Source organism: Rhinopithecus roxellana, chromosome 4 (assembly GCF_007565055.1).
Source record: "Rhinopithecus roxellana isolate Shanxi Qingling chromosome 4, ASM756505v1, whole genome shotgun sequence".
NCBI classification, from domain to species: Eukaryota; Metazoa; Chordata; class Mammalia; order Primates; family Cercopithecidae; genus Rhinopithecus; species Rhinopithecus roxellana.
Genome location: NC_044552.1, coordinates 28,625,502 through 28,651,588, shown reverse-complemented (window position 1 = coordinate 28,651,588; position 26,087 = coordinate 28,625,502). Strand labels below are relative to the sequence as shown.

Genomic DNA, 26,087 nt, shown 5'->3' with positions numbered 1-26,087 from the left:
ATTTAATCCTCTAAACAGCTGCACTGTAGACACGGGTGAAAGCCCCATTTGACAAAGCAGGAAACCAAGAGACCGAAGTTACTTGCTCAGAGTCACCAAGCGACTATGGCTGGAGCTGGAAGCCTGATCCAGAGCCTGCGTGCTGAGGCCTGTGGGTGGGGCAGGGACAAGGGACAATGGTGGGGGTTGGGGGACTGCATGAGGGGGGTCCAGCAGATAAAAAGCAATTTGGGAAAGCAGGCTTCATTCATAGCCACAATCAGAAAGCCTAGCGTGTGGGGGACGTCACTCTTCCTGCTCTTGGCTCTCCAGAGGGAGCCTGGGAAAAGGCAGAGGGCCCAGGGCTCACCTACCCCGAACCAGCGGGAAAGGCCTGAGACCACCCTATCACCTGCCCCACTCTGTCCTGGAGAGCCCGTGGAAGGAAGGGTTGGCTCTTGTGATGAAATCCATGGGCCGCGGTGTGGAGGGGCAGTCCTGGGCCTACCAGTTGCTGGACGTCAGCCCTCTCTTGCGTCAGACCTTAACCCAAACCAAGGCCACTAGATTCTGATGGTGGAGTGACTTGGGGCCAGAGCTGCACTAGCCTGGACTCTGGCTCCAGACTTTACACTCAGCCCACAGCCCCCTCCAGCCTCCTTTCCTTGTTCAGTCTGCCTGTCTCTTCTCAGACGGTCACTTTGCCATTTCCCCTGACTGCCCCATCAGTCATAGAAAAGTCAAGGCTGAACTCTACTCTCTTGGAAGAGAAGAAACGAGACAGAACTATGGTCCTGGACTGACAAGGTGCTTCCCCCTGCAGCCCTCCAGCCTCTCCCCTCCACCACCCATTCCCTTTCTCAGACTCAGAGATCAGGGCACTGTGGGAAGGGACCCTCCCAAGAGGGGAGAGTGGGTATGTGGCGGGGAGAACCGGGACACACGAGAAATTGCAAATTACGGCCACAAGGGCAGATTCTGCTAACCAAGAGTAGGGAGGGTAGGAGGAACTGAGTGGGGACAAAGCCACACCCTTGCTGGGCTGATTTTTGGGGCCTGCCCATTCTGGGAGAGGAGCTGCCAAAGCTTAGTAACAAACCAGGGCAGACGTGGGAGGCATGGCCGGCCCTGCCTTTCTCCCTGCCTGCTCCTCCCCATCCCCAGGCATGGGCTGGTTCAACGTGACACTGTGACACTGACGATGGCTCTGCCGCTAAGAACGTGATGGATTTCTCCTGGGCCCTCGATCTCTTCCCTACACTGTAAGTTTCTTTTGAGTTTCTTGAATAATACAAGTTTATTATTAGAAAAATTTGAAAATAGGCCAGGTGTGGTGGCTCACGCCTGTAGTCCCAGCACTTTGGAAGGCCGAGGTGGGTGGATCACTCGAGGTCAGGAGTTTGAGACCAGCCTGGCCAACATGGCGAAACCACATCTCTACTAAAAATACAAAAATTAGCTGGGTGTGCTGGCGCCCGCCTGTAAGCCCAGCTACTCAGGAGACTGGGGCAGAAGAAATCGCTTGAGCTGGGGGCGGGGCAGAGGTTGCAGTGAGCTGAGATTGCGCCAATGCACTCCAGCCCGGGGGAACGGGCGAAATTTTGTCTCAAAAAAAAAAAAAAAAGGAAAATAAAGTACAAAGAAAAATGTACAAGCCACCCGTAAGTCCATCACATCAGGGGAAACATAAGGCCACTGTCCAGTGTATCTTCCTAAGTTAATTAATTTTCTTAAAAAAGGAAGACTGGGATCACTTCTACCATTTTGTTGTATTTTTCTGAGCTATATATTAGGAAGAAAACTTTAGCAAAATTGGGATTATAGGCTGAATGCAGATAGTTTCTTTAATTTTTCTTTTTTTCCCTACCACTTGCCACCTGTTTCTTTAACCTGCCTCTTTTCACATGCCCATCTATTGCATGTGAATATCCCCTGTGACATTTCACCGTCTTTATGAACACCTGTGGCGACTGCACCAACTCAAGCATGCCCGTCACTCACCCTGCCACTGGGCACTCAGGCTTCTCCAGCCTTTGCTAATGCTGGCCGCCTGCCACTACAGGTGGTTTATGCAGTCCCCAGAACATGTTACTCGGCACATTCGTCTGGGGTGCAGGTGACTAAACACAGACCAGGTTTCTGTTCTCAGCCAGGACCAACTTCTGAGGCTGGGGCTATAATGGCCATGGTGCGTGGGCCTGGAGAGGAGGGGGAACACACGCTTCCTCCCAGTCCCAGGGCATCTGCTGTGGGGCTGGCCTGGGGGTGGGGGTGGGGGGCAGGAAGAACCATCGGGAGAGGGGACAGAAAGAGGAAGGGACAGGGCTCTCTGATACTCACCACTATGGCCCCAGATCTTAATAATGATGGGAAATAGAAGCCATGCTCCCTGAGGCCTGCGTGCAGTCACCCACCTGGGGCGAGGGCTTTCCCAGTACCACTTACTATGCAAGGCAGCTGTGGTAGAAAGGGCTTCCAATCCCGGTTCACCTGCTCAAGGTTTGTTTGTTTGTTTGTTTGTTTATTTATTTATTTATTTATTTATTTATTTATTTTGAGACAGAGTCTCGCTCTGTCGCCCAGGCTGGAGTGCAGTGGCACGATCTCGGCTCACTGCAAGCTCCTCCTCCCGGGTTCACACCATTCTCCTGCCTCAGTCTCCCAAGTAGCTGGGACTACAGGTGCCTGCCACCATGCCCAGTTAATTTTTTGTATTTTTAGTAGAGCCAGGGTTTCACTGTGTTAGCCAGATGGTCTCGATCTCCTGACCTCGTGATCCGCCCGCCTCGGCCTCCCAAAGTGCGGGGATTACAGGCGTGAGCCACCGCCCCCGGCCTTAAGGTTCTTAAGAAGGCAGGGCCTGCTCAACAAGAGTGGAGCCACCTGCCTGGCAGGGTTTGGTGCCAGCATCAGCCTGAGGGCAGGAATCAGGGGCTCGGTGGCTGCTTTGTTCATCTGCTCTGCCAGGACTCTGCAACAGAATTTCCCAAAGTAGCCCCTCACTGACACTCTACCCTCAACTAACAGCTGGCGGAAGGAGCAGGAACTGCTTGGCCTGGCCCACCCACAGCTCTCTGCTTTCCTACCCATACCCCAGCCAGCCCTTCGCCTCACCTCAAGGGATACAACTCAACAGTGACAGCCACCAGGAAGAGGCCAGCGTTACCAGTTCCCAAAGCCTCTGCAGGTGACTTCTGAGGCCCTCGCTACCTGTCGTGTCATGGGAAAGGCTCTCAAGGATGGATGTGACAGCACATGAGTTTGGGAAACTCTTCCCAGTTTCATGAAAGCACCCCCACCGACCCCTGTTCTCCCAAGCAGGTCCTTGGTGCCCCCATTCTCTCTGTTGGCAGACACGGCAGCCTTCCCACTCATCTCCTGCCTGCCATCCTGAAACATCTTCCTCTTTGAGGTCTTGGCTGAGGTCAAGGTGCCACAGTCACCCTCAAATCAGCCGTGTAGATCTGCTGGGACCGAGTGAGTCTGGAGTCAAGAGGCTTGGTCCCAAGACCACCCAAAGCAGCTTTAACTCATGGATCTGAGGACAAGACAGAGACAAAACCAACCTCTGTGGCCTGCAGAGAAAGACTGCTGCCCACCGCCTTTGTCAGAGAAAACACCACCTTTCCACCTCGCATCCTTACACGCGGTTTTGCTGTCTGACACGATGTCACCACACGTAACACTGTGTCCTCTTCGGAGTTTATGCCTCATGAAGTAAGTAGGTCAAAGGAAGGCCCGCGTGACAGACGACGAACGGTGCCCAGAAGCTGCCGTAAGTCACACAGCGCGGGGGCCTGGAGGAGAACCCGGCTCTCCCAACTCCTGGTCCAGTTCCCTTTGCCACTAAGTAGACTCTTGAGTTCTCTCTTGAGCTTCCCCCATCCAGTTTACTTAACTACCCTGGAGATTCACAGAGAGCAGCCTGGGGAGGGGGCGGACAGAAGCAACGGGCCAGGCAGTGGTGGTGGCTGCACAGGCCCAGAAGAACTTGGGGGGCCTGAGTCAGTGCACGGAGACGCCCTACATCTCATTCCTTGCCAACTCCTTTCTCAGCCTTTGGTTGAATGGCTCCCAACAGGCAGTGGGTGGAGCTCTGACCTGGACCAGCCCGGGGGTGATGCACTTGCCCAGCCTGATGGGCCCCGGTGCCAGGCTCCAACCCTGTGAGGGCACAGGGGCTGCATCTTCCTGGGAAGGGAAGACTGGGAGGTGGGAGCACTACTCCAGGTCCAGGGATGTGGCTTCCAGTCCCAGCTCCAGGCCGCCTGAGGGGTGACACTGGGCACATTACTGTACTGAGAGCCCTGGTTCCTCAGACCCCGGAGTTCTCAGATGATGACTGTGAACTGTTAGGTCCTATAGCTTTGACAGAGAGACAGGGGCCCTGCTGCCCTGGCCCCTGGGCTTTACTCTCTGCCCGTGTACAATGCGGTGTTTGGCTGAGTGAGTACCTAGACATTCGAGATGCCAGAAAAGACGCCTCTGCTGCTGCTCACGAGGCCAGCAATCAGGAGTGATGGAAGAGGATCTGTCAGCCAGTCCCATTCCACTTTAAAGAGCAGTTGGTTAAACTAGCAGGCATGAAACAGGCATTCAGAATGTTCCCAAAGTTCCTTCTACTGTAAAGGGGACTGGAGAAGGCCAGAGCAGTACCCGGGGCAGTCAGAGGAGGGCTCCTGAGTGGTTCCAGCTGCGGTCACCCTGAACGCACGTGCTGCAGTCAGGCAGTGAAAGGGAGGGGGAGCAAGAGGAGCACTCACTGGGAACAGGCCCCAAGTGAGCCTGCCCCTTGTCTCACTTGCTAAAAGGGCTGCCCTTGGCCAGGCTCCCGAGACCAAGGGAGGGCCTGGCAGAGACGGTAAGGCCCTGGTGCAGCATGAACTCCTGGGATACAGAGGAATTATATTCTTAAGTGACTACAGAATTTAGCTAGTCCAGGAGGCCAGATCCACACTTGTCTAAGAGGATTCCTTTCCTTTCCAAGCCTCAGCTCCATTGATCCTCCTATTTACGGCTCTGCTTCAACTGGGCAGGCAATTCCAAGATAGCAGTCAGCTCATAAACTGCTGTGCAGGGAGATGGGATGGGGGTGGAGGTGGAGGCTGGGGAGAGTGCCTCTTGGCCACGACCATTCTGTGCCCAGTGGCAGCTCGCTTAGGCTGGCAGTGGCCTCTTGGGCCTGGGGTGGAAGAAGGCAAAAGGAGGGATGTCATAGGAGGTGATGACAAGCCCCACTGTTCACGTGAAGCCGGTTTAGAGAGCTGGAGAGAGAGGAGCAAATCCAGGGGACAGGAACAAGAAGGGAGCCTCAGGGGCTTGGGGACCTGGTTGGAAAGTTTCACAGAAGCCAGTAAAGAAGAAGCTCTTGGCCCCAGTTTATGCGCCTTTGGCCTCTCTTCACCTGTCATCTCTCTCCAACATGTAGGAACAAGCTGGCACCACCTCAGAAACAGATAGGAAGACAGCGGGGGCCTATCTGCCACGTGGCAGGAGCCTGCAGAGAAAGAAATTGACGGGAGGAGCAGGCAGCCTCCCGTCCAGCCTGGCTGACTCAGTGTCCATTTCTAACCCTTCCTGAGCCTGCTGCCAGCCTCATTTCCATCTTCCATTTGTCCAATGCCCTGAGTCATGACTGCCTGCTATACGTGGGCTCTCAGCCACGCCCTGGGTGTCTAAGGTGCACCTCTCTCAAGGGGCTTTTTGCCTGGTGTGGGGCACTCGCAGAGACCATCCCCCCATGCCGAGGGCTCAGAGACCTTGGGACTCTCCCACATGTGGCTTTTGAGAGCCCTGAGGTCAGGCGCAGCCGTCTCTCCCGCCTGGTCAGGGCCCTACCCGTCACTGCCCCCCAGCAGCCTCCTCACTCACCACAGACAGGTGGGCCCCTCTCAACAGGCCTTTCCTCTCTCTGTGATCTTTTGAAGTCCCACCCTCTCTATGAAACCCCTGGGACAGACAGCAGAAACCAGAGGTTCAAGGTTGGACTTGGCTCTGCCACTTGGGCGGCAGCAGCAGCATCTCTGCCATCCAGGCCTCCTCCCTCTGCTGGCAGCGCTTGCCAGCCTCCGCTGCACTTGACACTGGCTGCTCTTTCATGTGCTTTGTTTTCCCAGCTGGACCATCAAGTTCCTTAAGACACCTAGGTTATTTGCTTTTCTGATTTCACATCTATTCACGGTGGGAAACAGAGAAAAACTATTACACTCCAAAGAGGAACTGAAGCCCCCGGAGTCCTCCTGAGACAGCACTGAAAACATCTTGGCTCACTCCCTTGCACCTCCTATGCACAGATGCTTTCTTTTTCAGAAATTAAGATCATATTGTGAATTTCTGTGTCAATTTCTTCACTCAGCACTACAAGGTGGACATTTCCCCACATTAGCAACTCTTTAAAAACGTTGTTTTTTAAATGTCTGCTTAGCACTCCAGCATCAGGACCACCATCGTTTATTCAATCAACACTTCTGTGAAGGGCGTCAGGCTGAGTCTTCACTTATGAGACCTGCGCTAGCACACCCCGAGCTACACATTTGCCAACCACCAATTACCTTCCTTCCGTGCTGATTAAATGCATTTCCTCCCTTCTCCTAAGAAAGCCCATTTCCTGTGGATAAGATTTGTGGTGAAAATGGAACCAGCTATGATGCAGGTGCAGTGTGGTGGGCTCGTGGGCTGACAGGCTGGCAGATGTGTGAGCCACGTTTCCCTCTCTCCCTGCGTCTGGTGTCAGTTCTGCCATCCTAGGGAGCACCTGGCAGCCCCCACTGCCCTGGCCCTGCCTCTCTAAATCAAAGGCCCTTTCTGTTTGCAAGCAAGAGAGTGTGGATAAAGTTCAAGTTGCCTGCCTGTCCAGCTCAATCACATCACAGGAGGAAGAATAAGAGAGCATGGCACCTGAGGGCCGGGGCAGAGGTCTTCAATTTTCTGAAGGGCTTAAACATGTCCTGTGTGGTCCCAAAACGTAAACCTGGGACCAAGAGACAGAAGCCAAAGGAAACAGGTTTTGACTCAATATAAAGAACGCTCTACAGCAGCCAGCACAATGCAAAGAATGAATGGTGACTTCTTTATAAGGTAGTGAATTCCTTGTCACTAAAAAACTATCATGGCAGAGACTACCTGGAAGGGATTTGGGCAGAGGACGATCAGACCACATGACACTACAGTCCCTTCCAGCCTGAGAGGGAGCTGTGTGATGTGCACAAATGCCCTGTACTTCTACGACAACTCGTGGGGGGCCCTATCACAGGAGATCCCACAGCAACACCTCGACTGTCAAACAGCCTCAGTATCCAGATGCTCCTCAGACACGTCCAGCCTGGCTTCCTGGAAGCTACTTGCGCATCTTGTAGACCAGTCTCCAGGGCATTTCAGAACCAAGGGAAACATCGTAGCCTATTAGGAACCTAATCACATGGGATCCACCACAGCTAATGTGATGTAAATTATCCACATGCAATGAGGGAATATTTCAATAACAGAAACGCTCCCCTGCCCAAGTTTCCTTCTTTTTTCCAGGCTGCTAAAACGTAATTTGCCTGACAGCCCACCTGGCCATTCACACGTGGTTATTCACGATGCTGTGCGCAGGAGGCCACTCTAGGTATCTGAGGTCCCAGCTCAACCGAGGCGTGTTTGACGTTCCTTCTTGTACAGACTCCACCTGCCAGCACTGAGAGCCCCTGGAAGGACTGAGCTGCAGGCCGCCCTCAATGAGGGTCCTTCCAGCATAGAAACAGATGCATCTTACAGAGGCGCTGCCCTGTGCATGAAGCTTTGGCCCAAGGCCATACTTCCTCAAAGGCCTGCTCAGCTGCTCTCTGCTCCAGTCCTACGGAGTCTTGGGCTATTCAAGGGTAGGAACCCTGTCCTTTCCAAAATCAGCAGAAGGAGGGGTAGGAAGTAACAGCTCAGCCTCTAGCATCCTGAAGTACAGGGAGGAAACGCCCTAAGACCACCCTCACTTGCCCATCTGACAGCCAGCCTGAGGAAGGGGTGAGCTGAGAGAGGGAAGGCCCCTCAACCTGGGTCAGGGGCCAGGGGCCAACCTGGGTCCCCACACATGGCTTGAGCTCCCGCTCCGTCCCGAGTTTGTCATCCTTCCCCGAGGAACATGGTGAGTCAGGAGTTAGGTCACAAGAACCATAAATAAACTTAGTTTACTTTTTAAAAGAACCATAAATATACTCAGTTTAACTTTTAAAAGAACCATAAATATACTGAGTTTAACTTTTAACAAGAAAAAAATTGCTATTTTAAAACTTAAGATTTCTAAAAGCTGAAAATTAACTGTCCCAAAGCTGGCTTGGGAAGGGTGCTTTGTTGCACACCACAGTATCTTTTGCCCTGGAGCTGGAGATGGCTCTGGGTGAGGTGGGTCCCTCCTGGAAGCCTCAGCCCAGCTCCTGGGCAGGCCACTATTCAGGAGGCCCCAAACACAACCCCATCAGCGAGAAGCCCTCAGAAGCCCCCACTGGAGAACAAAGCGCAGGTGGTGCGAGCTGCGTGCTGACTCTGCCCCCAGCCCCCAACTGAGGCAGCAGAGCAAGGCAGGCAGAGGAGACGGATCCCCTCGGAGCGAGTGGGTCTAACTCAACCAACATGACTAAGGCTAGAAGGTGATGTAAAGCACATAGGTGGCCACACCCCCATCCCTGTATCCATAGAGAAGAAAGAGGCTGTGCAGCAGAGTGGCTGGAGCCGGATCTCCAGATCCAGAGCACTGGACGCACATTTCCACCCTGCCAATGACTGACAGTGTGACCCTGAGCAAGTGACCTAGCCACGCTACCTCATTTCCTTCATCTGGGCAATGGAGATTAATACAAGTCCACATCCCAGGGATGCTGGGAAGATTCAATGAGCTAATTCATGCAAACCACTAAGAACGGCGCCAAGCACATAGTAAGCGCTAGTAAGAAGTGTCAGCGACCAGCAGTGAGAAGTGTCAGTGATCGTGATCATTAACTTCGGCTCAAATGCCTGCTCCTGGGGGCAGCCCCGGCCCATGCAGAGGCCTCAGGAAGGGCTTTCAAGAGAGGGACAGTGACGGGAACCCTGCTCAGAGCTACTTTTCTGAAATGACAGAGGGTGCACCAGATCCTAAGCCCAGGGTCCTAACTGGGTCCCTATTCTGTAGGGATCCAGATGAAACACCCTGGTTTCTCTTTTCTTTTTCTTTTTGGCCCTTGTGTGTTGTGAGAGAGCTTCTCAAAGCAACCCATCCTCCAAGCCATCAACTCAGCCTTTCCTCTGGGCCATCTCTGAGGCCACGGGTACATAAGGCTTTGTAACTCTGGACTCTACCCCAGGCACTGGGCCTTGGCTGGGCAGGGAAGGGGTCTTTCTGCTGGAGGCAAGGCTCCTTGCTTCAGTGACAACTCACTTGACACGAAGTTTTGAGAAATAAATAAAATCCTTGTACCCAGCCTTGATGGGTACACAGCCAGGGAGGGGACACAGGACTGAATCAGGGACTCGTACCCAGCCTTGATGGATACACAGCCAGGAAGGGGACACAGGGATGAATCAGGGACCCCCCTTCTTGGGATGCAGATCTGCAAAGAGAGCTCCCTCCGGAGCCGTTTCTGGGGCAGAGGGAGAGGGAGAGTTTGGGAAGAAGGCACATATCACCTGGCTGACTTCCTGGTGTCTGACTGACCTCAGTGAGCTGTCCCTGGGATTTGGGTCTACGTACTGTTGCAGACTCCTGTGGGGCCAGAGGGGAGGCCAGGGAGGCCTGTTTCCACTGAGCAGCACCCTGCCATTGAGGAGGCCTGCAACCACTTACCAGGAAGCGGACATCGTCAAAGCCATTCAGAAGCAACTTGCTCTCATACTGCTGCAGCCCAATCGACTCTAGCCACTCCCCGACACTCTGCTCCAGCATCCGCGAACCTGACGAGAGAGGAATCGGCAGACGCTTGAAAAGGGAAAAACCATTAAGCCGGTAGCAGCGGCACTCAGAGGAAGACAGATGGCATTGCCACATCATAGTCATTACCATGAAACAGCCAAACTATATACAAGAGACCAGAGAGCAGCGGACACGCAGCTCCTCTTCTGTGTACAGCCAAGGACAGGAGAACCTGGTGCTGTCCACACACTGCCCAGCCTCGGGCAGCTGCTGCCCACTCACACCCCCAGGTCTGAGCTGCTCCAGGGCCACGGCTGCACATGCACCATCTCTGCCCACAGGTCGGGGGTGGGGGAAGCCAACCCCCAACAGTCTCCAGGTCAACTCCTCATCAGCGTACGCGCTGAGATAGTTCAGAAAGTCTGTCCCCACAGGCACTAGAGGGGGCTGAGGGAGCTCCTAAGTGCCCACAAGCCCCGCCACTCCTCTCATCCATGCAACTTCTGGAGCCCCTGCGGGGCTGTGGCGAGGGGCAAGTTCTGCGACCTTGCAGCATAAACCAGTCAGGAGAGAGCACACATCTTCATGCAGCTGAGGGACACAGGCACACAGCGAGGGCTCCGGGAGGGAAGCAGCAGCGGCGGCTGTTCAGCGGAACCCAGCACATGCAACACAAGCAGCACAGAACACGGCAGGGGGAGAAAAGAGACTTTTACTTGTTTTCCCCCAGCAGTCCCGGAATAAGCAAACCATGGCCACCGGCCCTTTGTGCTCAGAGGCTCAAGGCAGCAAGGGGCTGAGTGGGGCACATGGGCCGGGGCTCGGGGGTCGGGCTCAGGTGTGGCTCTGCTGGGACGGCAGCATCGCATTCCGCCGCGCTGCGCGGCCAGTGGGCCAGGAGCCTGGTCCACAGCTAGACTCTGGCAGCTGGCGAGCAGGGCGTCTCCTGGGCCAGCACGCCGTCTGAAGTGTTGCTTTCTTGGGCTGGGCTGGCTTTCAGGGGCTGGGCATTCATTTTCCTCTTCTGATAGCAGCTGTCCCAGTGACTCACCTGCCTGCTCAGGTAGAAAGCAGGCAGGCAAATTCAGTTCTTGGGTAAAGAAGACAAAACCCAACCAGATAAAAGAGAGAAAAAGGAAGTGGTCCTCTGTCAGCTGAGCGGTGGCGGCTTAAGTCTATTCACGTCCTGCGCTGTTCTGTCTTTGGTGGAGTGATAAAGACAGCCACGGTCGTCCCAGGGTCTCCAGACCTTGGCGCTCTCCTCTAAGGATGAGCAGGGAAGGGAGGACATCTATTCGCTCCTCGGTCAGGATGGGGATCGTGGTGGTGCAGGGAGGACAAAAGTTCAGCCCTTTCTGGCAGACCTTGGATGTTCTGAGCTGGATGCCTGAACCCCAACCTACTTCTCTGAGTCTTGTGGGCAAGAACAGATGAAAGAAGGAAAAAAGAGAAAAGGAGGAAAAAGAGGTACAAGGAAGGAAAAAGAAGGACCAACTATAAAAACGTCACCTCCAGTGAACTCCCGACACGGTGAAAGTCATTCTGCCGTTCCCAGGTACTTTCTGCCCCTTGGGGCAGGACAATGCCAACTTCCTTGGTTATCTACAAGACCCTGGTGACCAACTGTGCCAGCCTCCACTCCCTCTCCTCTGTCTCCTGCAGAACAGATGGTGGTCAGGGACCCGGCGGCCTTCTGGATGCACGCTGCCACAGCGCTCCAAGATGCTGCGTCTCGGGGATACTTGAGCTCCCCTGCCCTTGAATGGGGAAGTCTGCTCCAGCAGCCTACGTGGCAGGTTCTTGTATGCCCATGAAGTCAAGTGTCCCCGGGTGCTGATTCATTCTTGCTTGTAATCCCCCAGCTGGGCAGCTGTGGTCCTGCCTGCTGCCGGTGGATGTGTGCGCTGACAGAGCCGCAGCAGAATGCTTTGTCTAAAGGCTCCTGGGCTCCACGCTGCCTGCTGCTGGCTCCACAGTCCTTGCTCACTCTCGTAATGTCTGGCCCTCCCCTTCCTCCCCTCCTCACCCTCCCCCTTCCAAGCTCAGGAAAATACATCAGGGATCGGACATCACATCGGAGCAGAAGCGACTGCTGCTGTGGCTGCTGAGGGAGAAGGAGACAGCAGCACTAGCATCACAGCGAAATGACAGATTTCCCAATAGCCGATGTTGACTGCACAAATGCATATGAAGGGCGGAGATGTGAAACTTTACCTCCAGCTCCAGGGGCTGGAAACAGCCTGTCAGGAAGAATAGAGAGGGACTGCTCCCAGAGCTTTGTTTGACAGTTTCCAGGACAGGCCAGGAGAGGACAGAGGAATGACCAGACCCAAAGGGCATAGCCCACAGGTAAGTGACCCCCCCACTTGCCACATTAGGAATGACTGTGCTTCTCATAAAAACAGGCAATGAAATAAGGCCGTTACACTTGATGTTCCTCAGGTGAGTATACCAAACCAATTGGGGACAGATTTCTCTTGGGGTCTGTTAGAGCCCAGGGGAAGTGCTCCATTCCCACAGCAGGCCACTCACATTCTGGGGGAGAAGAGCAATGGCCAAGGGCAAGAGGGAAACCAGGGCCAAATCCCAAGTACAGACGCAGACAGGCAAAAAGATAAAACAGGTACAGGGACACAAGTCCAGGGGTCACCCTCTAAATATGCTGGGAGATACTGGTATCCCAATAGGCTGTAGATAAGCCCTGGCAAAGAGAGGGTTCTCATCAGGCCCTGGAAGGATCCTGCTTGACCAGCTACTCAACACCTAACATGGCTGGCTTTATCAGAAGACAGCCAAGCAAGTTCCCTTCTGCTTGACGGAGAAGGCCTTTGTTGACAGAGCCAGAGTGGCCTTGGCCAGTGGGGAGGCATACCCTCCTGGACTCCTGAGAATGGGAGTTGGCACAGGGATGAGTTCGCTGCAAACGCTTCTGTTGGGGATTCAGATAACTAGCTCCAGTGGTGGCAGCCCAGGGGCCCATGGCCCTAAAACAGGACTGAGACTCCAATGCTGTGGTCGTGCCCCTCGGCTGGGGGTGCGGGCGCCTCTGCAAAACCAGTGGTGCTAAGCAATCCCACACTTTGTGCAGGGCTGCCTGCTGGAGGGCCTGCTCCTCCTCTACCCAGGCTAACCCCACAGCCCAGATCTTTTCTCCCTGATCCTGACGCCCAACCCAAGGACAATCTGAACCCTGATACTGACCAGTCAAAATAAACAGTGATTCCGTTTTGGTCCGAGCTGAAGACGGTACTCCCTGAGATCCTGGGGAAAAGCCCCCTCCTGACCCATCAGACATGATTCCCGGGCAGGCCTGGACCCATCCTCTCCATGCTTCAGCAGCTGGTAGTGGTGCAGACACAGCAGCCTGGGGCTCTGCAGCCCGAGTGGATGAACCCTCTGTTTAGGTGGTCCCCCACATGTGCCTGTTCTTGACTTTTCCAAGCTGGACTACAGAGGACGGTTCAAGAAAACCAGTACTAAAATAATACTGTGTGCTGGGATCCAAAAACCCAAGGGTAGAGACAGACTGCCTGTCAACACTCATATGGGTTCATGGGGGACAAAAACTGGTAGGTGGGCTGGGCGCGGTGGCTCATGCCTGTAATCCCAGCACTTTGGGAGGCTGCGGCGGGCGGATCACAAGGTCAGGAGATCAAGACCATCCTAGCTAACATGGTGAGACCCCGTCTCTACTAAAAATACAAAAAATTAGCCAGGCGTGGTGGAGGGTGCCTGTAGTCCTAGCTATTCAGGAGGCGGAGGCAGCAGAATGGTGTGAACCCGGGAGGCGGAGCTTGCAGTGAGTGGAGATCACGCCACTGCACTCCAGCCTGGGCGACAGAGCGAGACTCCGTCTCAAAAAACAACAACAAAACAAAACAAAACAAGAAAACTGGCTGGTGGGATCAGACAGAAGACCAGATGTCAAGGGAAGAGCTCAGCATTAACCCTTCCAAGGGGAGGGCACTTCCCAAGGTGCTGCCACATCTCCCGACTTATCAAATCCAAGAAGCAACGGCTGTTTCTGACTCAGTTCTCAAGCGCATGCAAGTGATTCTGGCTCCTGCTCCTTGGACACAGAAAGCAGAAAGCATCCTCAATGGAACTGACTGTTATCCCTCCCATCCCTGTTGTCAAAGCACGGCTTTGAAATGGTAACAGTGTTTGTCTCAGTCCTGAACATCCATTTCCTGCAAACACTCGATCCTTGGAAAAGCCTACAAACTACAACAGAGTGTGAGATGGCTTGACTGAGTTGTAAGCAACAGATCCTGAAAACAGATCCACAAATTTAGCCAGGAAAGCCACCTCTGCAGACTCCAGCATAATCCAAGACTGACGAAAACGGACCAAGCTCAGCTCAGCCCTCTCTGCTGGCACCCAGGGAAACATTGCTGCTGGAGGGATGGTGGCTCTGGGAACCAGGACTGAAAACTGTGGAGGGAGGCCAGCCAGCGAGCAGAAGCCTCTGTTCTCTAGGTTTCTCGATATGAGCAGGTAATGATTTCACGGACAAAAGGAACACAGGGCCGGGTGTGGTGGCTCACGCCTGTAATCCCAGCACTTTGGGAGGCCTAGGCAGGCAGATCACGAGGTCAGGCGTTCGAGACCAGCCTGACCAACACGGTGAAACCCCATTTCTACTAAAAATAGAAAAATTAGCCAGGTGTGGTGTTACATGCTTGTAATCCCAGCTACTCGGGAGGCTGAAGCAGGAGAATCGCTTGAACCCAGGAGGCGGAGGTTGCAGTGAGTCAAGATTGTCATTGCACTCCAGCCTGGGTGACAGAGCAAGCGAGACTCTGTCTCAAAAAAAAAAAAAAAGAAAAAAAAAGGAACATCTTTTAACTGAAGTATTTGTATCTACTACTCATTCACAGCAAACCTGTGAGGTTGACACTATTATCCAAAGGTTGCAGATATGGGGTGAGGGGTGCAGAGACATTAAGTGACTTGCCAAGACACGTATGTCTCTAGAGCCAAGATTTGAACCCAGGACTGTGAGGCTCCAGAGCCCAGGCCGTCCCCACCAGGCCCCATGGTCTATGATGCTCCTTTCTCCCTGATGTGCACACTCAAGCCCACCCAACAGACTTCCTGCCCAGGGCCACAGAAGCCCATGAAGGAAACAGAGGTGTCACTTGAGACTGACAGGTCAATCCTGGATGGAGCCTCCCGAGTGAGCAAGAATTTCCACCCCTTCGGCGCAGAGAGGCATTTCCATGAAGGTGAAGACGGGCCAGGCTCCCGGCTGGGCTGCTTTCAGCCTGGATGCCCGGGTGCCCGAACCATCCTTGAATGCTTGGGGGAAGAGGTGTGAGACCTGCTCTGAGAGGCACCTTTAAGAGCATCTCACCTGAGAAAGCAACACAGTACAATCCTATTATCAGATAAAACAGCTCAGATGGCCTCCCCATTCCATGTTTCAAACAAAGAAAACAGAAGCTGACCTCACTACTAGGGCTTAGAAAAGAATGACCAAAGTAGCAGTGATACAGTGTAGGAATGGTAAGTGATGAAGTAAACTGAGTCAGGCACAAGGAACTGTGGGAAGAGGAAACAGCACAGTCACCCTCCCAGGCAATTCACATGCATGCTACGAGTCTAAGACCCCTGGTCTAACCCAGTGCTCTGCCACTGTCACAGATGAGACCCTTGAGAGCCACCTCGGAAGATGCAGAGACCAACACTGAGGTGCACTCTGATTTAAGCGCATCTAAGAAAGTCCATAAAATAATAAGTGACGATTGTTGATCTAAAAATTTTTCCTAACAGGCAGCTTAAAATTCATTTTGTACCTTTTCCCCTCCCATAGGTAAAAGGAGTCACGGCTCTAAAAATAACAGCAAGATGGGGCTGTCTAGGTATGGGGGACTGTGAATTACAGGAGTGTGACGTGGTCTGAAGCTGACCTCTCCCACCCGCTGAACATCTGTCTTCTGTGTGAGAGGAACACCTGAGCCAGAAAGCAGCCAGACTGCTGGGTTCTGTGGGGAAAGGGCTACTTGGTACGGTACCTGAGATCTTCTGCCGTTCCTGAGAAAAGTCAATCCCTTCTCCAATAGAACTCATGATTTTCTCAATCTGAAATGGAAGAAAGAACAAAAGGTAGTCAGGCTTGGGGTAAACGTTGCCAGCTCACCACAGCGCCAATGGGGGCTGACCTCCAGGTCTCTTTCAGATGCTTCCCAGCACCAGCACCAGCCTGCAAAGTATCAGGACTCTCTGCTGCTCAGGTCTAAGACAGGCGTTCTCCGGCCCCAGCCCACAAGGTCTGAAGTACTGCTCTGAAGGGAGTGAGACGGTGACAGTCTGGGCTTATTAGCTGCTAGAAACACCGAAGAGCCTCTCTTTCAAGGCATCTCTATTTCATTCCCCAGCAGTTCTCCCAGACCAGCAGAGACTGGGGAGAGGCCGCAATCACAGGCCAGACCTGACCATTTCATTGCTCACGCTACCATTTCAATTCCATGGGAGTGGAGACTTTGCCGGCTTTGTTCCTTGCTACCCTGAGTGCCTAGGGTAGTGCCTGGCAAATCATCAGCATTCACCAGATAACTGACACTGTATGACCGCAAGCTCTGGGGAGTGAGGATGATTTCTAGAGCACCTGCACACAGAAACCTATGAGAAGGAAAGGCGAGGCAGGCACTTACGCCCAAACGGAAGGCCTTTTGCTTCTTGGAGGCCAGCAGTCCTGGATGGAGCTCTGCGTTCAGGGGATGAGATGGGGCACAGACACCTGTCCCTCTTCTGGACCATAGCAGAGAAAGCTAGTCTCAAAGCATCCAGTGGCTCTAGCACTGCCCCCAGTATGGACCACCTGTCCCAGCCATCCGGCCTTGGCCACTCTGGACCAGATCCAGGCCCCCTTCCCCAGGAAACCTGGCCAGGGGCAGAACTAGGCAGTGGGGAGCAGCCACCTTCTCTTCTTCCCCTCCTCCTCCTTTTTGGGTTGCAGTGATAATGAGCTCATTTACTGCTCTTTTTTCAAAGAAATGAGAAAGAGGACCTTTTGTACCAGAGCTTGGATGCTTTTTCCTCTAAGTGCAAGTAAGGAGCCTGGGTCAGACAATCGGAAAAACAATTCTCCAGCCAGCCGGCTGGCAGACAAAGCCGTGCATCTGACACCCAGCAGAAGAGCACAGAGCAAGCGCCACCTCTCCTCAGGCAGCTGGGGGTTCGGGAAGGTATCTTCCTCCAGCCACAGAAGTGACTGCTGGCTCAGGCTGTCACCTGACTGCTGTCAACCAGACTGAGCTCAGCAAGGCGGAGGGAAACAAATCTGACCCCTGGAGCAAACTGAGGCTGTCTCTAAGCACTGGCCCCAGCAGCCCAGAGGCACGGGAAGGACACTGTCAGAGCAGGTTGGCTCTGCCCCTTGAAGAAAACGCCTCCCTCCACCCCCATGACTTTCTTTGGCCCTGTTTCAAGTGCTGCCTCCTTCAGCAGGGGCAGCATGATACAAGGGAAACTCCCCAGACCTCCCAAAGCTTCCATTTATTTTTATTTTTATTATTCATTTTTTTTTTTTTTAATAAAGAAGAGGTCTTGTTATGCTGCCCAAGCTGCTCTTGAACTCCTGGACTCAAGTGATCCTCCCACTTTAGCCTCCTGAATAGCTAAGACGACAGGTAGGTGCCACCATGCCTTTTGTTTTTTGAGGCAGGGTCTTGCTCTGTTGCCCAGGCTGGAGTGCAGGCTCACTGCAACCTCGACCTCCTGGGCTCAATTGATCCACCCACCTCAGCCTCCCTAGTAGCTGGGACTACAGGCATGCAACACCACAGCTGGCTAATCTTTTGTTATTTTTTTTGCAAAGGCGGGGTTTCGTCATGTTGTCCAGGCTGGTCTCAGATTCTTGGACTCAAGTGCTGCGCACCTTGGCCTCCCAAAGTGCTAGGATTACAGGCATGAGCCACTGTACCTGGCTATTTTTTCTTTTTTGTAGAGATAGGGTCTCACTATGTTGCCCGGGCAGGTTTCAAAATCCTGGGCTCAAGTGATCTTCCTGCCTTGGCCTCCCAAAGTGCTGGGACTACAGGTGTGAGCCACCGTACCTGGCAAGCTTCCATTTAAAATGGATAAAAATGAGGATGATACGGCCTTTGTCCAGGGTTGTGTGGATTAAAAGGTATCATGTACAGAAAGCACCTGGCTGAAGGTCTAGCTCACAGAAAATGCTCAATAAAAGGTTAGTTTGTTTCCACTTCTGCTCTGTTGTCCTGTGAGTGCTCCAGCCCAGTAAAACCTATTTTTAAAGTTGTAAAAACATTTTTACTTACACTTATTTTTTGATACATTCACGATTCAAAATTTAAAAGATACAAAATGTTATTCAGAGAAAAGTCTCCCTTACCCATCTCCCAGTTGCCTCTCCTGCATTCTTCTATTCTACTCACATGCAGAGCTTACCACCACTGTAGACACCAATGAGGGTTGGCATCAAGCATATTTTATTTGCCTTGTCACCCGCTGGGCCTGGCACATGGTAAACAGACAATCTATTGAATGAATCTGTGAATGAACTAAAGTGTAGTTTCCATTTCTTTAGAGTCTACACTGGAAAAGCTGTTCTCCATGGCTGTGCAGCGTGCCGGGGAAGGAAAGGGCTGAAATGGTGGGGTGACTCCAAGGTATCCTTTGAAATAAAGTCATATTATATATTTCATTAGCATCATAATCACTTAACATCCGAAGCCCCAGGTGACCTGTCCAATCAGCATCCCTTGGTGGTACAATTTGTGAAATTTTGCCAAAGGGCCTTTTGGCATCAGAGTGAACAGAGCTGAGCACCCCCGCTGCTTCTCCGCTCCGCTCTTTCCTGCTTGCCCCAGGAGTCACCCACTAGTCAACTGACATAGGCCAGCAGAAGCCCAGGTTTTTAAAATTTTCTTTGTTTTGAGACATGGTCCCACTCTGTCACCCAGGCTGGAGTGCAGTGGCGCAATCATGGCTCCCTGAAACCTTGAACTTCTGGGCTCAGGGGATCCTTCCCACCTCAGCCTCCCAAAGCGCTGGGGGTACAGATGCCTGACCCAGAAGCCCAGGTATCCAGAGAGCTGTTCCAGGCTGTAGACAGGCTGGGAAATGCTAATGGATGCTCTCAGAACGATTTTGCCCAGGCTAGGAAGTTGTTTTATTGTTCCACGAACTGCTGTGGCTAAGTCAAGCTGAGCTGGTTCTAGTTCCAGAAAAACTCAGGGTCCTCGGCACTGGACTCGCAGCCTGTAACCCCGGACTCCTTCCTCAGCAACTGGAACCTGTCTTGGTGGAAGCTCAGGGCCAGGAGGGACATGGCAGCGAAGAGGACCTGTTTGAGCAGAGATTGGCAGGTCCCCGCCCTGGCACCAAAGCAGAGTGTCTGGAGCTGTGGTCTGCCCAAGCCCTCAGCCTGAGCTGTGGAGATGGGGAGGAACCGGAGCTCATCTTTTCTCCTTGCCTCAAACTCACCCTCATGGCCCAGAACCAGCAGAGAGGAAATATGATCATTTTAGTCTAGACAAAGAAGAGCATTCAGACACACAGATATCATTCTGATCTACATACCTCATGCAGTTTAACCTCCTAGGCTTGAGTTAAAAAACTATCTGAATAGACAGCTTTCCCAGAAATGTTCTGCATTTCAGGGGAAGAGACAGGTTAGATGTAATGGAAGAGAACCATTTAGTGTTCTCCTCTTTTTCTGTGGTTTTGGATGAGTGACATTTCTGGAGAGAGATGAGAAATGGCCATGCTTCCTTACTACTGCACTTCACGTGAACTGACTGAAAACTTACACTTGTGTTTGTTAATATAAGGTCTTGAAAGTTATCACCATAATGGACTCTTGTCTTCAAAAAATGCTTGGAAATACTCCATTTTCAGAAAGTTTTCAGGATGACTCTGTTTAGACTATTTTTCCCTGCCAGGGCTGTGTAAAATGTATTCCCCATATGGCTGAAAACAAGAACAAAAACAAACACTGGAGATACTGCTGCTCAGGCCATCTGACATCTGCTTGTTTAGACCACAGGATTCTGGTTGCCCATGGGCTGGTGATGGGAGGTGGAGCTCTGCATGGAGAGGTCTCCATCCCCCATCACCAGGCGGCAGAGCCATGCAGATGACACCCAGCTTTTTAATAAATACTGGGAGTTGAAGGAGGGGGAAGAAAGAGTTGTGATGGGTCTTCTGTATGCCAGGAAGTGTGCTGGGCACAGGCAGACCTCAAGCTTTGGTGCAACTTGGCTCCAAGGCCCGTGGGAAACCTCCCTTTCAGGAGGCGGTACAAGTCACGGCTGTGTGCAGGGCTACCACATGGGGCCAAATATCAGGACAGCAGGAATCAGTCTGGTCAACATGTTTAAAAGTTGGGGCCCATGTAGAGGAGGATGGGAAAGGAATCACTTTCCTTTTACTTTCCTTTGGTGTAAATGGGAGCATGAGAGAAGTTTCTACAGCTGACTTGGCTCCTGACATCAGACATTCCCTCCCAACACCCTTTCTGCTGCCTGGGAGTTGTTGGTGCCTTAGGACCCCCTGGCAGTTGGAAAATACACACGGTCTCCTTAGGCCTGAGCCACGGGGCCGGAGACACCTTCCACCTCGCCTCTTCCACTCAGCACTGATGACCTTATTGGCTCAGAAACACCTTCTGCTTTGCAGGATTACTTCCCTGATTAACTGTTTTATGGTGTGTCCCAGAGACACTAAAGAACCATTGAGGGTAAGAACCCTGCGTCACGCTGTTTTCTTTAGGTCCCACCGTATGCCTTGTACACAGCTAGCACACTGGTGGTGTTCGATGACAAACGTTTGTTAGCTATCGCTAATACACCAGTCACTTTTACGCTAACAGGGAAAGGGGGAAGGCAGCCAACAGTCTCCCTCTGCACCCGTCTGAATTCTCTAACTCCCTTTCCCTCCTCATTTTTACGTTTCTCTGACTCTCTGAGTTGCTGGCACAAGGTTGGCACTCCCCCAAAGCACCTCACACTCCAAAACTTCCAGCTGATCCCTTCTCTGAGCAATCCTGCAGAGCCTTGACTCACAGCCAGCCAAACATTATCCCACTTTTCATGTGAGGAAACTGAAGCTCTCCTCCATGGACACTCCCAAACTGCCCATAGAGGGCACTGCTCTCACTTTCACAGGTGCCACTGGCAGCCGAGCCTGCTTCCTGCTGCAGGGGGGCAAAGTGGCAGACCCTCTCCTCTGGCCAGAGAGCCTTGCTTGGACAGTGCTCCCCTTCCCAGGAGCAGGGGGCCGAGTGGTTGAGCCATCGCCTCCTCAGCCTCACCAGATGCTCTGTGCCCATCCCATCAGGCGACTGCTGACGTCAAAATCCGTTCCTTAGGCTGTGCAAAGAACTCTAAAGACTGCTGACAGCTGCACTCCCAGGCCCAGAAACCACATAAGAATTCATCACCATCTCTGTCTTCTGCCTCTTAGCAGCAGACAGGCTCTCAGCCTAGAGTGGGCTTTGATTCCACATCTGAAAAAGGGTCACTGGCCAGGGTCTGGGCGATTTTTTTTCCTTCTCCTCCCAGACTGAATTGCGCATGGCCTCAAGAAAGACAAAGACGGATTGAAGTAAATTATTTGTCCTGATTTTCTAACCTTGTCAACTGCTTTTAGGAGAGGGAGGCAGAATGGGATGGGGGAGGGGAAAGGCGCATGGCAGGGAATGAGTAACTATCTGCCAGCAGGCTCAGGGCTGTCCTTGCCGAGGCGACCAGACATGGCCGCTAACAATGAAGAACTCCTTTTCCACAGAGCGGGCTCGGTCTCCACTTCAGCTGTGTCTCACAGGGCGGCACTCAGGTCGTTACCATGTTCATTGCTGTGTCCCGCTACTTCAATCCCCTTTACATCTTCACCTTCTTTTCCACTCCCCTTTTCTACTAGGCTGAGAGATAACAGAGCTGTTCTGTTTCAAAAGTGCTTTGTCCGTCTTCCGTGACAAAGGCTCCTATTAAAGCCTTTTGTGTTTGCCCCAGGCTAGGCTGGTGGAGAGAGGAAAGCCAGGGAGCTCTGGCTTCCAGAGCACGGTCTCAGGCTCTCACCTCCCACCTGCCCCCTCATTTTTGTCTTTCCTATACCCTTTGGGTTGCTGATATTGGGTCTTGCTCCCTGAAAGCACCTCGCACCCCACAACTACCAGCTGGCCCTTTCCCTGACCCAGAGGTCAGGGCTTAGACCCACATCTGCAACTTGACAGAAAGGAAATACATGGACATGACACGAACATGACCGGGAGGAAATACGTGGCCCTGACTTGACATGACGTGAAGGAAACACACGGAACTAATACTTGCCAAACAACCTTCTCATACCAGAACAGCCTACTGTAAAAGCAATCTTTTACTCAAAGTGCTAAGAAACTGCTGAAAGAATAAAAAAGTTGGGAGGCCTAGATTCCAATTAACTTTATTATTGCTTGCCACATAACTCTGGGTTATATGCCAAGTACTGGCTTTAATAAGTGGGTCAAGAATCTAAAAGATTAATGAGGATTATGTATTTGGGTTCTAGTTCAATGTACACAATCTACTTTTCATCAAGGAGCAGGCTTATCTTTTGGCATGGTGGGGAGGGTGAGAAGGAAGTACACAAACCTCAGAAAGCCTGCAGTTACCTAAAAACACTGGTTAACCTGCCACTTGGTCCTTCAGGCACCCCCACCAGCCTCCAAGTAACCTTCCCTCGGTCTATTTCTTTCACAATCTGAATGTCATTACGGCACACTGCTAGTCTGGCTATGGATAAAACCAGGCCAAAGAAAACATCCTAAACTTCCACTCAGAATCAGTTTCCTCAGTAGTGTGGCCAGGGAAAGGGGTCTTAGCTCCTCAGATTCTACAGGGGAACACCTGTCTTACAATATCAGGGTGGTCAGATGTAGGATTCTCAGCACCGAATTATATATACTTAAGGTTTAAAAATACATACATATATACTTAATACAAATACACTATCAGGATCCATCAGTTGCCTTGAGATTTCCTGCAGTTTGCCACTCCTAATTACCTCTGAACTTGCGAAACAGGAAGAAGGTGGGTAAATGAAGTTGACAGAGTCCCTAAACTTCTGTTTAAAGCACTAGTTAAAACCTTTCAGATACGACATACGAAAGAGCACGTGCCGCAATGATTCCATTTATATGAAGTTCTAGAATAGGCAAAAGTAACTGAGAATGGAAAACTACCAGAAGAGGCTGGGTGAGGACTGGCTGGCTGGGGAAGGCACTAGGGAACCTTCTGGGAGTGATAGTAATGTTCAGTATCTTGATAGGAATTTGGGTTAGACAAATGTATGTACTGGTCAAAACTTAGGGAATAACAGACTTAATAGATTTCCCTTTGTATAAATTTTACCCCCCTCACCCCCAAATAACTATAAACAAACACCAAACTCCAGTTAATCATATATATGTTAAAGTGTTTGGGGATGAAAGTACTGATGTCTGCAACTTACTTTGAAATGCATCAAAAAATAACATGATTGCTAAGTGCACTGAGGGGTAGACAGATGGATAGATGCAATAAAGCTCGTACAGCAAAATGCTAATTATAGAATCCATGCCCTACGTGGTGGATATACAGGCATTCACTATTCAAGTCTTTCAAGTTTTCCGTAGTTTGAAAAGTCTCATACTGAAATACTGGAAAAATCTTTCAGGATCAGATCTTCTAGAGGATAATAAATTATAAGATTAACACTAGTCTGAGTTTCATTTGTGATGAACTCTGCTCAACATGCTAATAAGCAAAGACATGTCCGAGAGGCGAAGGAAACAAAGAGAAAGGAATGTGGGAAAGCCGATGGCACCATTATTCCCTGTCACAAAGCCTTCTGGGGTAAGGGCTCTCAGCACAGCTTCTGTGTTGTGGTGTGGCTTTCTCTATTTTGGAACCCAAGCTAACCCCAGTCTTGACAGTCTGAAAACTCAATTATCAGTGTTCCCAGGATGAGTAGACCCTGGGAAACTGGCTCACATTAATCAGGGTCAAAAGAAATTGATCCCTACATCTGAGAGTTTTTTTAGCATGGTAAGCAGCACATTAGAATACTTAGCTGGTAGAATATGTTTGTATCCTCTGTCTCCTGAAATCAAATAAAATTACAAAATCAAATACACCTTCAAAATTCGGGAGTATGTGAAAGCTGTGTGAACTACATTGAAGGCTCATTCATCTTTCCTGAAAATAGAATTCATGTGCTCACAGCAAGGTCGACCACCGACCCTGAAAGCACTTTTGTTCAACAATGTGAAAACTCAAGACTTGCAGGGTATTAGGTTCTGTGCTGGGTTCTTTCAGTGGGGTCCTTGCTGCACTAGGCACCAGCTGACTGCCCTCCTGGTGATTCAGTTCCTCCTCACAAGCACCCTGGTGGGGAGCTAGCATTCTTCCCACTTTAAAGAAGAGAAAAGCAAACATGAGAAAATCAAAATAACGTCCATGGGTCACAGCACTAGCCATATGTGGGCATTGCTCAATTCATTATCTACCTAATCCATGGTGTCCAGTTTGTTTCAAGCGTAGCTTTCACTCTATTAAAGCTCAGCGTAGGATTTCAAATACACTGGATTGAGAACATTGGAAAGGCAGTGTGTAGGGATGGAAAGAACAAGGACTTATGAATTAAAAACTTGAGTTCAAGTTCTGGTTCTGACACTTAATTAGCTGTGGAACCTTGGATAAGTCATTTAACTTTGTTGACTTTCAATTTCCTCTTCTATAAGGTGAAAAAGAGTCCTCACTCATGGGATCATTGCTTTGGGCAAATGACCTGACTTCTCTTCCTTAAGATTCAGTTTCCTCAAACACAAAATGCACATACCAACAGAGGCCTGCTGTAAAGATCTGACACAATGTACAAGAGGTCTGAGTGCAGCCTTTGCTTTCAAGGCAGGGCTATAATGAGGAGTTAATTTATTATGACACAAGTCTGAGCAAGCTGTGCATTGCCTAAAAGACACAGTTTTGGTGTAATTCATTCATTCCCTGAATGACATCATCCTAAAAGGCAAGGTTCTTGCTGCTGTAAGCACGGATGGTGAGATCTGTTCCTCGTTCAAAGGCAATGCCTGTCTGCTTCTGTTGCTGGGGGATTTTAGTCCCTGCCATTTCCCAGGGCCATAGCAGGAGATACTGCGCCTGCTTCCCTCTGTAACTTGACCAGATGCCAGCCTTCTTTACTCTGGGAAACATCTGTAGTCCTCGTAAAACTACAGATGCCAGGCAAATAGTCCACACCACCCTCCTCCCTTGCACGTTTCAGTTTACAGCGATTAGACAGGGCTTGTACTTGCCATTCACATTCATCTGGTTCCAAAATAAACAAAATTCTATCTAAAAAACAAGTTAATCAAAACCTAGGTTCCTTTGTTTTTTGTTGTTTTGTTTTAAAAGATACACCAGAGGGAAAGGGCTTCCTTCTGGCAGTGAACATTTAGAACATGCTGTGTGAACAATAGCTCACTTCCTGGACACTCAGCTGGAGGCAGCTTCTCCATTCAGGACAAAACGTTTTCTGTGAGGGAGTGACGCCTTTCTACAAGGCAGCTCTTGGGGTGCGAACCAAACAGGAGGATCCAAGACAATCCTGAAGTGAGGAGAGGGAACAGCGTCTCAACTCAGGCCTGCTCCTTCTCATGCAGGCCATGGGTCTGCCTCCAGCCCCTCACCTCAGAGACAGCTGGCTCCCACAGGGCAGGGTCTGCAGGTAGCGAAATGCCTGAGACTGTGGAATCGGCTTTGCCGCTTTCAGCAGCGCTGCTGTGAGCAAGCAACTTGTTCTTCCCACACCTCCGTTTGGTCATCTGTAACAGGGATAACGACACCTACCTGGCAAGCCTGTTATGGACCTCCGCTTAAGCGACCTGCCAGCGAGCTAACTGCACACCACCCTGTCCCTCAGTAAGTGATGCCAGCAGACGGCTATGTCCACACTGGGCAGGCTCGCTCCCGCACACCCATGGTCTTCTGCTTCCACACACTCAGTGTTACCCTTACCAAGAGTCAGCTGGGGTCACTTCCAAAACTGCTTAGGATGGTTGTATTTGTGATGAAAATAGAAAATTTAATTAAACATTACATAAATTATGAAACCAGTGTAAAAGAACCTTTCTGTGACAACCAAGTAAGTACTCTGAAGAGACTTAATAATGAGATCATTTTTTAAAATGTGCTCTTGAATTAAGTGTGGTTGGGGAAGTTGTAAAAAATTCCAAAAGAAGTCTATACTCAGCTTGCTTCACAAA

General features: G+C 51.3%; 1 protein-coding gene across 7 annotated transcripts in view; it reads right to left on the bottom strand.

Annotated features, from left to right (window-relative positions):
* Nucleotides 1–26,087, bottom strand: part of ANKS1A (ankyrin repeat and sterile alpha motif domain containing 1A) — a 201,027-nt gene that overhangs the window by 22,308 nt on the left and 152,632 nt on the right. For all 7 annotated transcript variants that reach the window (XM_010389623.2, XM_010389622.2, XM_010389619.2 and 4 more), the window contains 2 exons: nucleotides 15,856–15,922; nucleotides 9,773–9,879 (listed from right to left, as the gene is read on the bottom strand). In XM_010389623.2, coding sequence (XP_010387925.1) covers nucleotides 9,773–9,879; nucleotides 15,856–15,922 — 174 coding nt within the window. The remainder of the gene's footprint in view (nucleotides 1–9,772; nucleotides 9,880–15,855; nucleotides 15,923–26,087) is intronic.